This window comes from Dasypus novemcinctus, chromosome 14, assembly GCF_030445035.2.
Source record: "Dasypus novemcinctus isolate mDasNov1 chromosome 14, mDasNov1.1.hap2, whole genome shotgun sequence".
NCBI lineage: Eukaryota > Metazoa > Chordata > Mammalia > Cingulata > Dasypodidae > Dasypus > Dasypus novemcinctus.
This window is the reverse complement of record NC_080686.1, coordinates 41,458,271-41,470,669: the sequence shown is the minus strand read 5'-3', so window position 1 is coordinate 41,470,669 and position 12,399 is coordinate 41,458,271. Positions and strand designations below refer to the sequence as shown.

The 12,399-nt window shown below is 38.7% G+C and overlaps 1 protein-coding gene across 2 annotated transcripts in view; it reads right to left on the bottom strand.

Annotated features, from left to right (window-relative positions):
* ZC2HC1A (zinc finger C2HC-type containing 1A) overlaps positions 1 to 8,204 on the bottom strand; it is a 52,529-nt gene extending 44,325 nt beyond the window's left edge. The window contains exon 1 of one of the 2 annotated variants that reach the window (XM_004477906.3): positions 8,085 to 8,204. In XM_004477906.3, the coding sequence (XP_004477963.2) occupies positions 8,085 to 8,199 (115 nt within the window). In that variant the 5' untranslated portion in view covers positions 8,200 to 8,204. The remainder of the gene's footprint in view (positions 1 to 8,084) is intronic. The other variant, XM_004477907.3, reaches the window with a different exon arrangement.
* Between the last annotated feature and the right edge of the window lie 4,195 nt (positions 8,205 to 12,399).

Sequence of the window (12,399 nt, the reverse complement as noted above, 5' to 3'; positions counted from 1 at the left end):
ATCTTTAACGGAAAAGAAAATCATTACAATTAAAAGCACAGAGAAAACAGCATTAAAGAAAATGCATTTAAAACAATTAGGGAAGCGGATGTGACTCAAGCGATTGAGCTCCTCTCTACCATATGGGAGATCCCAGGTTCGATTCTGGGGCCTCCTAGTGAAGGCAAGCTGGCCAGCACCACAGATAGCTAGGACAAAAGGTAACACAACAAAAAGAGACAAGCAGACAAAGAAGAGCATGCAGCAAATGGACAGAGAGAGCAGATAGTGAGTGCAAGCAGCAAGGGGGCAGGGGAATAAATAAAATAAGTCTTTAGAAAAAATAAAAATAAAAACAATTATGCCCCCCCCCCAAAAAAAGAAAATCTTTTTTTAAAAGAAACTACTTTAAGATAAATATCTATAATTCCCTCTTGAATTAGCTGGCTACAGAGCCCAGCCCAGCCCTATGAATAACAAAATATGGCATGTCATATGTATTGGCATCAAGATCTACTGGAGAGAACTTCTACCAACTGACCATGAGAAGAAGCTTTGACCTTATAGTCACAAAGCCACATTTTGTTTTAATGGTATTCATTAAAAGACATGACATTAACCTCTCCATGGTTCAATTTCCTTTTCTATAAAACAAGGAAGTTAGGTTAAATGACATATGTGGCCCCCTTTTATTTCTAACATTTAATAAAATGTACTTCAAGAACACATTAACAAGAAAAGTATAAAAACAATATGATACCTTCATTTTTAAATTTTTAAAGTGTGTCATATATAAAAATAATTAAACCAAATGCAGAAGGTAGAATGAATGCTTCGGGTAGTGAGCAGTATGTTGAGAAAATTATTCCCACTTGTATACATACAAAATTGAGAATCTACAAAGACCTGTAGCAAAGAACCTGACATCTCTCTCCTTGTTGGAAAGTCTTCACCACAATTAGAAGGATATTATTTCTAATCATAGAATCATAGGTAGCCTCAGTTTAACATCTGTGACTTGACGATCATATCTGCTCAATCTACCTTGAAACTTGAGAAGATCTATTCAAATATCATATATAAAAATGCTTTACAACTTATACAAAAACTATGTATATACTACTCTCCAGGGTATGAACACAAATTCCATTAATCTCTCCTAAGCAGAAAAACTAGCAAATTTTGCAACTTACTGACACAAGAGATGATATTCAGAAGGATGGTTATTGCAGCAGAGAAGCACTCAAATTCATAGGAAGAAACAAGCACATAAAGTGGGAACTCTCAAAAAGTCAGTTTCAACTTACAAAATTTATCCTGCACACACTGTTGATTTTGTTTTGAGTTTGCTATATTTAGCAAAGTCAAAACCTGCATGATAATAAGGCTTGAAATATTATTTTTATATAATACTACCATTCAAGTGATGTGAAAGAATATACTGTTATCTAAAAGCAGTTGTGACAATCCTAAATGAATGAAATATGTCTATTTCCTCACTGCTGGTCAGTCTTCTATAATTGCTCATCGGAATTCAACCTTTAAGACTCAACAAACCTCTCTTTTGAAGCACATAACATCTGTTACACCATTTACTTCCCATGATCCTTCCAAAAATCTAATTACTTCCAGGTATAAAACCTACAATAGCTCACTTTTTTTTTTTTTTTGCAGTTCATCCTAGGAGACTTCAATATTCCAACATTCACACTTAATCTACTCAACACACACATCACAGACTTCCATCTTTTCCATCTCTCTAAGACTCCTGCTTGATCTCCGAGTGACATATTTCTCCTCATCCCATCCCTGCACTTCCCTTCCTACCCAGTCGGAACCTGACTTCATTTCTACTACTTTCACCAACACCCTCACATACCTTGTTCCATGGTCAAATGTCTGTAAAATGCTACACTAAACAAAGTTAAATGGGTTTCCATAAAGCAGAACTTCTTCAGTTGAAGAGAGAGAGAGAGAGATTTAGTATGCCACTATTTCCCCAAACTTACTTCATCCGGAATTCTTCTAAAACTTAGTTTGCAAGGACTGCTGTAACAAAGTACCACCGATTAGTTGGCTAAACAACTAGAAATTTAGGTGTTCACAAGGTTCTGGAGGCTAGAAATTCAGTATCAAGGTGATCAATGTGTCAGTAAAGGCAATGATCTCTCTGAAAAGAGAAAATTTGTTTCATGCCTCTCCCCTGACTTCTGGTGGATGGCCAGCAATCCATGGTATTCCTTGGCTTGGGACAGCATACTTAATCTCTGCCTCTGTCACATGGCTGTCTCTTTCTGTCTGGGTCCAAATTTCTTCTCTTTATAAGGACACGGTATTATTATTTTCCTCTCCTTGTAAGGGCACAAAATATTGAACTGGGTCCACCTTAATCCAGTTTGGCCTCATGTTAGCAAACAACATCTTCAAAGATTTTATTTACAAATAAATTCACATTCACAGAACTAGGGATTAAGACTTAAACTATCTTTTGGGGGGACAATCCAGAACAGTTCACCCTCTAGATCCTAAAAAGCCACATCCTTCTCATATGTCAAATATATTCACCTCATCCCAACATCCCAAAAGCTTCAAGCCATTTCAGTAATAACTCAGAGTCCAAAATCTAATCTAAATCACCTATGGGTCTGGTCCATTTGGGGGCAAAATTCTTCTCCACCTGTGGACCTGTGAAACCTGGAAAACAAGTTATCTGCTTCCAAAATAAATGGTGAGAAAGGCACATGGAGAACATGATTCCAAAAGGAAGAAATGAGAAGGAAAAAGGGGCCATGGGTCCCAAACAAGTCCAAAACCCAACAGGGCAAATACCATTAGATTTCAAGCCTTGAGTAATCTGTGGCTGGATGCTGGATTGGCAGCTCCATCCTCCCTGAACACTGGAGTGGCAGCTTCACCCTCAAAGAACTTGGCCTGAATAGGTCCCTTTGGACCAGACGTCTGAATTATGGTTCTACCGTAGAAGTCATTCTTCCCTTACTTCATCCCATCTCTGTCCCTTTTGGTCCAGGTTGGCAATGTTTCTGCTGATATAAACTAAGATGGTTTTTGGTAACAGAAGTGGGGTTAGGACTTGAACATGTCTTTTGGAGAAACACAATTCAATCCATAACAATCCCTAAGTGACAGTTAGGACTGTGTCCTGAGCAGCAGAATTTCTGAAACACTGACTTATATTTACTGCTTAACTCTTCCCTACCTCTCATTCAGTATCTATCTGAACCACAGACAAATGAGGCTTAACTACTACTAAAATAGATCCATTCATTGATTCAACAAGTCTTTATTGAGTGCCTATCATGAGAGGGAACTTTTGAAGAGCTAGGGATGCAATAGTGGTAGGAAGGGGGAATTTATCCTCATCTGGTAGGAAAATAAATAAATAAAAGTAATCAAATAAATTGTCAGGTGGTGACATGTGCTACTTTGAAAAAAAAAGGTAGATAAAAGGAGAGAGACGGTCATAAGGCTGCATGTATGTGAGTCTGGCAGGTAGGCAGGATCAGGAAAGCCTTCTTTAAGGAAGGAATATCAAAGCAGAGACCTTAAGAATCTACTAATTGTCAATTTTAAAGCTCTCTTTTGAACCCTCTTCTCTTTGACCTTCCTATAGTATGAGGTACTAATGACAATCCCTTCCAGGTTCAAAGTCTGTTCTCTTTTGGCTTCAATGATATTTCTCTCTCCTAGACCCAAATTTTTCAGATCTTACAAGCTAAGTACTTAGAATTCCAAGGAAAACGAAGTACTAAAAGCTTTTTCTGGTACATATTCACTATTCAATAAATATTAGTTTCTCCCCCCACTTCTTTTTCTAGTCCATTTTTAAACCTCTTTAAAGACCTCCTCCCTTCCACCCTACCTCATTTACTTTACTGCCTAACCCTAGAGCATCAGTTTCCCTGTTTCTTTACTCATTTTGTTAAATATGGTTCCCCTGGGTGATTTCATCCATTTGATGTTACTTACATAATGATGATTTTTAAACTAAAAACTCCACATAGATATCTCCAAATTTCTAAGAGAACTTTCTACCAGATATTTCCCAAGTACTGTACAAATACAACATTTCTAAAGTCAAACTCATTACCTCATCCCTCAAACTTGATCTTCCTCTTAGTTAAACGTATCACCTCCTAGTCCAGGGGTTCTTAACCTTTTTTGTTCCATGGACCCTTCTGCCAATCAGGTGAAAACCACAGACCCCTTACTAAGGGCACACTATATTTGTATTATTTAATAAGTATATCACATCCACACTAACAGTCCCCACAAGAATGTTTTTTTTTGAATTTCAATTCAAGCTCACAGACCCCTTATTAAGAACCCCTGTTCTACTCCAAGCTACATAGCTGCTTCATCTTTGATTCCTTTTCCTTCTCATAATCAGCAGTGATATTTCACCTTTTTATCTCAGAAATGTCTCTTAAATCTATCCTCACTTTTTAATTCCTAATACTTTTGTCCTAGTTTCATGTCCTCATCATATATACATATATATACGTATGTATATATATATGTATATATATTTCCAGTCTGTCACCTCTCTCCTCTCCAGTCTATCCTGCTGCCATAGGATAAGAGAGTACCAATCCCTGCCATGAATGCTATAACTTAACTGGACTGGGCCACTATTAAATTCCTAACACACTACTGTGATATCCATCCAATAAACATGTACTGAGGTACTCCTATGTACCAAGCACTTTGCTAAATGCTTTAGGTATGTTACCTCATTTAATACTTAATATTGTTGAGGTAAGGAAGTATTTAACTGCTCTATTTATTATAGCTGAGGAAACTGAGGTTCAGATTAAGTAAATAGCCCAAATCAGAGCGCTAAAAAGAATCAGAGGAAGGATTCAAACACAAAACTCTGCAAAACACTGTTTTTTTTTGTTTGTTTGTTTTTTTTGAGATACTGGGGCCAAAGATTGAACCTGGGATTTGTATATGGGAAGCCTCCATTCAACCACTGAGGCACATTAGCTTCCCCGAGTTGGTTTTTTGGTTGGTTGCTTGTTGTTTTTGTTTTTAGGAGGTACCAGGGAACCAAACCCGGGACCTCCCATGTGGGAAGCAGGCACTCAACCACTTGAGCCAAATCTGCTCCCCAACACTGGCTTTTAACATAACTGGCATTAGTCTCAGAAATAAAAATAAAATTAAAATTAAATAGATAAAATAAAATGAATGCTAGGTAAATTAATAAAGATGAAGTATTATTCAGTAAACTAGTATATGTTTAGACTTAGGGAAAACAAGACAAAATAAATCCTAATGAGACAGTATGGCTATCTTCAAATTGATCAGGGGCTATCTGGTGAAGAGTGGCCAGATTTCTAACCAAGTTTTAGAGGACAGTACTGAAATTTAATAATTTCAGAAGTCAAAAGAAGGATAATAGGCAACTTTTGCCACAATTCTCAGGATGCTCTAAAGGAATAACACTACCCTGCATAAGGATAGAATCCGTTTAGATTTTATTACTCCTCTGTTTTACAGATAAAACGTAAGAGACTGGAACTCTCCCAAGTCTAGAACCACTTCTATTGTCCCTAGATAGACCAGGGAGTTGCTCTGATTATCTACATAATGCAAGAGAGCAGACATATAAATATAAAATCATGAGCAGTAACTTATATTTGGTTTTGAAATAGTGTCCAGCCTAGGAATTCATCTCTTGGCAGCACAGAAAACATAAAGGTCCCTGAAAACCAAAAATACTATATATGGTATATGATCTATATGTAAATAATTTAAAAGTTATAAGAAAGAATAAGATTATCTACAATATAATTTTTCAAGGGTCATTTGTTTTCTATTGTATAACCAAGGTTAGTCTGCTAACTGATTTGAAGTAGATGAGTCTAATGTCAAAGGGTACAATTACTATGGCATATATATGGCCTACTCTTGAAGATTTTCCACCAGAAACTGCAATATAATGTTTATTAGGCACCTTCAAAGTGCTAGATTTTAACTTCCAATAGGGCAGAAAAATTGTCTCATCAATCTCTATATGAATGTTTATTTAATGAAGGTATGGATAAATGAATTAATGAATGGTAATCTTAAAACCCAAAGTTTTAATCCTTGCAAAATGTGATTTAATAGGTTAATGTTTTTTGTTGTTGTTAAAAAGACACTGTCCTAACTTCAAGAGAAAATTCTCAGTTTTTATTTTAGTACGTTTAATTAGCTAAACTCACCAATAGTCAACTGTTTTGCCCTACAAAAATGGCAATTTCAACCTAATTAATTGCAATTAAACAGATCATGGTTAATGAAACTAACAGAACACATAATTAATCATAGTTAATAAAAACACCTAATTTTGTTTTTAAAAAATACATGAGAGTAAACAGCAAATACTGTTTACTATGAAATATCAAAGCTGGATCCATAAAATATGCCCATCATAACGTACCTTATTACATCAGATTCCATGTATTTCTTCCCCCATGTAACTGAGTATTATAGATTTCCATTATATATTTTAAAGTATTCAATAGTAATGTCTATTGCAACCCTGGGGGATAGCATGGTGTCCATCATAGACAGTCATTAAACAAATTTTTATTCATTGAACAACAAATATTTATTGCATACCTACTTTATTTCAGACATTTTTAGTGTGCTAAGGATTTAAAAGTGAAAATCAATGACCTTTACCTTAATTACAAATGTTGAATAGCATAATGAAAACCTGCAGAACTGTTCTAAAGCACTTCATGTGTATTTGAACACCCTATGAGAACTCCAGAACCCATGATCCTAACCATTATGCTGTATTGCTGCAAATTTTTAAATCTATAAAAAATCAACTGTCTCTACAGGAGTCCTCTAAACAAAGGATCTTGAAAGTAAGGAATATTATCATTACAATACCTTCTTTCGTGGAAACTTGGATGATTTGCCTAAAATGAATAAAGAAAATACCAAGATGTCCACAGAGCACAGTATATTGCAGCTGCCTACAAATAGAAAACTATCAGAATTTTTAAAATCTATCATCCCCAAAATGTTTACTATGGGCGTTCATCTCAGAGCAAAAGTAAGAAATATTCTCATACCCTTATTATTGCATTTGCTTTTTCATGAGCTTAGGTCACTGAAAAATGTTTCCAGTTGTTTTTCACTTCACAGCATATGAAATATTTTACTCTACAACATGTGCCAATATACTTGATTCAATGCCTCTGCACATTCTTAATTCCATCTGAATCCATGTAAATTGGGGGGGAATACGAGTTAAATCAAGAGAACAGAATCTTTCGTTTCTAAAGGCTTGTCCTTCATGCGTATCATAAGGATTAATCACAATCTAAAAAAAAATCTGGAAACTATTGTTGCAATGCTGGTTGGCTATTTTTTTTCCTTTGTTTTTAAGCAAATGTTACTTTACACACGTTGAAATGGATTGAGAACAGAAAAAAAGTGAAAGAATTGAGAACAAAGCAAAATCTGGAGTCATGGATGGTTACAGCACAAGGATAATCCAAAGATAAGGAACCAAATCATATTAAATCCTTCTCTTATCTATTGTCCCGGCTTTCAAATTGTCCAATGACACTTTCTCCGGAGATGCTCTGACACCCTCTGAAAGATGCTGTAGAAATGAGAAAGCGATTAGCTAAGGAAAAGATATCAGGAGGTCGAGGCTGAACACACTCCGCGGGGCCCCAGCACAAACTGGGGGTAGAAAAGCTGTGGATATTATAGAAGAGTCCAATTTGCAAAGAAAATTAAAACTGGCCGGGGGCTGTGATTACCTAAAGGACACTGGGGACTTCAGGTAAGACCAGAAAATGGTATGAAGGGACCTGCAGGCGTGTCCAGAGGCAGGATCAGACTTAGGGAGGTAAACCCCAGCCGAACCGTCCGAGTCCGGGCGCCCAAGAGTCCTCAGCTCCACCGCGGCGGGGGGCTCTCCAGCCTCCGCCCACCCGGGCCTCTGGCAGCGCGGCGGGGGTTCAGCTGGGTCCGCCGCTCCGGACCTGCCCTCGCCTCCCTCCTACTGGTATCAGTGCCCCCAGCTCTCTAGGGCCTGTTCGAGAAGCCCAGCCCATCCCTTCACTCCTCACCTTCCAGTCCCTCCATCGCGCTACCACCCAGAGTCCGGGTCGATTCCTCCCGCAGCGCCCGCCGCCGCCCAGCTCCGGCTGTAGCAACCCGACCGTGCCTCCCACCAGCTAACATTCCGGGCTCCCATTGGCCCAGCGCGGACAGGGGCGGGGCTCCGGTGACGGGGCGTGGCCTTGGGGGAGGGAGCGGCTCCTGGGGCCGCCGCCCAGCCGCCTCCCTGTTCGCTGCTCTCCTGCACTCTCCTGGGAAGCCTAAGTGGCGATAGATTGAGTTCTCCACCCCACCGCGCCTTTGTTCGACTGCAGGCTTGTTTTCCGCGCCTTTAGAGTATCACAGCACCTCATGGGCTTCCCATCACCAGACCTTCACATAAATCAATGAAATTCTGTCTTCTCGCCTATGCCTCCCAGCAAATGCTCTTTAAGCAAACAATCCGAGCAAACGTCCTGCACACGTATATGCAGCACACATTCCATTTTCTACCACTTGGTAACCCGCTGTACCTGAGAGAATTCCTTAGACTTTATCTTGGCACAGAGCTCCATAAAGTTAAGACGTTGTTTCCCCTTCAGAAAGAAATCATACTTTTTATCTGGGATCGTGGAACCACCGTTGGTTTAAGCACTTGAAAACAGCTTCCTCGTCATGAAAGTCTGCAAAAATTAGAAGTGAAACCCAGCCCTTCCGCCAGTTTTTTCAGCTCTTCGCCTACCCTGGCAGGACGTTTATTCATCCTTGTACTAAAATAGTTTGTTAGCCTGATAGCTAATGGGGTAATGCAAAATTATGTTTGATGAGGAAATTCAAGCATGGGAACTAATCTGCACGTGACTGAAAGAGGTCCGTATCTGTCAGAGTCCTTTTTCCCTAAACCTGGGCACTGTCTTTGTTTGCTGGAGCTGCTGTAACAAAGTACCATTAACTGGATAGCTTAAAACAACAGCAATTTATTGTCTCACAGTTTTGAAAGCTAGAAGTATGAAGTTAAAATGTCTGCAGGGCCTACCTGGTCGCTAGGGTGGTGGCCTGTGAGCAATCAGTACATAACCCAATTTCTTCCTCCATCACAGGCCCATCTCTCTATCTGGAGAAGGGGATTGTGTGTTTTGAAGCTGTATGGACCCCAGAAAAGTATGTTCTTAAAGTTTAATCCATTCCAGTGGGTGTAAATCTATTGTAAGTAGGACCTTTGGATTAGGCTACTTCAATTAAGGTATGGTCCAAAGTGGGTCTTAATCCTCTTACTGGAATCCTTTATGAGAGTATGAAACTTAGGCAAAGAGAGAGAAAGCCAGGGAAGCAAGAAGCTGAAAGCAACCAAACTTGGAAGAGAAAGGAGAGACCGTCAGATGCCACCACGTGGCAGAGGAGTCCAGGATCACCAGCCAGCCAGATGCCACCACGTGGCAGAGGAGTCCAGGATCACCAGCCAGCCAGATGCCACCACGTGGCAGAGGAGTCCAGGATCACCAGCCAGCCAGATGCCACCACGTGGCAGAGGAGTCCAGGATCACCAGCCAGCCAGATGCCACCACGTGGCAGAGGAGTTCAGGATCACCAGCCAGCCAGATGCCACCATGTGGCAGAGGAGTTCAGGATCACCAGCCAGCCATTCTTTGGGAAGAAAGTATCACCTGATGACGTCTTGATTTGGGCACTTTTCTCATCCTCAAAGCTTGTAAATTAATAAATTCTCATTGTTAAAAGTATCTGCATTTTGGCAGCTTAGTAAACTAAAGCAGGACTGTTGAGCAGATTTCTAGATTGAGGAAGAACAGTCTGAATTGGCAATCATTCATTTTATTTTTTAGATTGAGGTAAAAACAAAATTCTTTAAGTGTTCAGGGTAAAAATGTTGATAATTCATCATGGCCTGGGAAAATTAGAAAACAAAGATAGGTAGGGTGCCAGTTTTTGAGAGAAAGATGGCCTGGACAAGAGAATTATGAGAAAAGAATGGTGGACCTTGAAAAGGAAAGGGACCTAAAGCAAATTTCTTTTCCTTCCATTCAAATGTGATGGCAATTATTCTACCTCTATTCTCCAGTTCCAAAAGGAACCTCTATTCTCTGCAGTTTAAAAACCAACTCCCAGATACAAAAGTGTAGCTTCTTCAAATTTCTGTTTGGTCCCACCTACCCATCCCTTGCCACCACAATTCCAAATATCAACTGAATATTCATTGAGAACTTCTTGTATTAGCAGCACTATTACAGGCATAATGGGAGACTCCAAAGAAGTCTATGCTCTCTAAAAAGCTGAAGTCTAATAGAGGAGTCTCTGGGTAAGACAATTCAGAGTAATAGATGACAACATTTTATTAAGTCTTAAATTTTTGTAAAACAGCTTATGAAAATGTTAGGTTTCAGAAAGACACTTATTTGACAGGAACAATTTAGAAATATTTTAGAGTGATATGGAGCTTCAGTTGTATCTTGAAGAATGTTGCTGGATAGATAGAGAATACTGAGAATAATAGGAAAATTGTAAAGACTGCCTTAAGAAAATGATGCATTGGGACAGTAAGTAATGAAGCAAGGAGGGTATTTATATATAGTTTGGTTTGTGTGTAACATTTTCTCCTGTTTAAGTAACAGAGTACAGGGATTGTGGCTGTCTAACATACCTTTGTAATCTCTGGTGCAGTTTGCTGAGCTAATCATACTTCCTAATTTTTAGCACATTGTCAATCACCCATGCAAAGCATCTCCTATTTTTTTAATTTTGTTGTATTGCTCTTCAGCCTCTATTTACCAGCTTTCCCACTACAGGTGCTATTTCCATTGCATTTAAATTCTGAACTCACATGTATCTTTAGATAAATATGATTTCTTGAAACATATATGGTGCTATTTTGTATATGCATCTGTTTTTATTTAGAAAAGTGGTATGATATTGTAACCTTCATTCTGATTGTAGTTTCTAAGTCAACGTTTAGAGATAAGCCCATGCTGCTGTGTATATAACTAACTAGTTCATTGCATCTAAATGTTGCACAATACTTTACTGTATGCATATACCACATTTTAATTACCCATTCCTGTACTGATGGACACCCAGATGCCTCTCATACCTTGCTACAATGAACATCTTTGTCCTTGTCCCCTTATGAACCTGGGCTCAAGTTTCTCTGGGATGCTTCCCGGGAATGGATTACTGGGTCATATCCATTCCCTCTAAGAATGCCCAGGGTGCTCTCTACAATGGCTGCACCAGTGCATACTCACACTAGCAGTGTACCTGAGCAGCCAATTCCCACAGCTCAATAATAACTTTCGTGTAATTTTTGTGAATCTGTTGGAGGTTAAGCATTGAGCATCCCTTAATATACTTGTTAATTCATATTAACTTTCAATGCATTTCCCATTTTTACCCACTTCTTAATATTGGAACTTATCTATTCTTTGGAATTTGTAAAATCTTTGTATATTCCAGATGTTAACCACTTGCCAAGTTTACTTATTTAAAAAATTTTTACCAGCTTGACAAATGTCTGATAATTTTATCTATAGTAGCTTTCATTGAACAGAAATTCTTAACTTTATTCTCTCAAATCCATCAGTATGTTTTCCTTATGAATTGTACATTTGAGTTTTTTATTAAAGGAACTTCTCTATAACTCTAGATTACAAGGATTTGTGTTAACATATTTTTCAATCAGTATTATAGCTCTGCTTTCCCTAATTAGGTCTTTAATCCACTTGGATTACATGATGCATATTAGTAATCCTATTTTATTTTTCTGCTTATGACAAATCAATTTTCCTAACACCATCCCTAAAGAGAGGAAGGAAATGCAAGCATAACAGATTCACAAATAAGTTAATTGTATTAGTCAGCCAAAAAGGTGCTGAAGCAAAATACCAGAAATTGCCTGGTTTTTATAATGGGTTTTCATTTGGAGTAGGAACTTACAGATACCAGGTCATAAAGCATAGGTTACTTCCCTCACCAAAGTCTATTTCCATGTTTTAGAGCAAGATGACTGCTGACATCTGCCAGGGTTCAGGCTTCCTGTATTCCTCTCTTCCCAGATCTTGCTTCTCTCTGGGCTCAGTGTTCCTCTCTTCCCAGGTCTTGCTTCTTTCTGGGCTCTGGGTTCTTCTCTTCCCGAGGCTTGCTTCTCTTTCCTCTGTGTGCTTACTTCCTGGGGTTCCAGCTTAAGACTTCAGCATTAAACTCCAACATCAAAAGTCCAACGTTAAAAACCCTCCAATTCTGTCATTTGCCATGTCTTTTATTTGTAAGTCCCCACCCACCCAAGGGTGGGGACTCAACACCCTACTGACATGGCCCAATCAAGCCCTAATTATA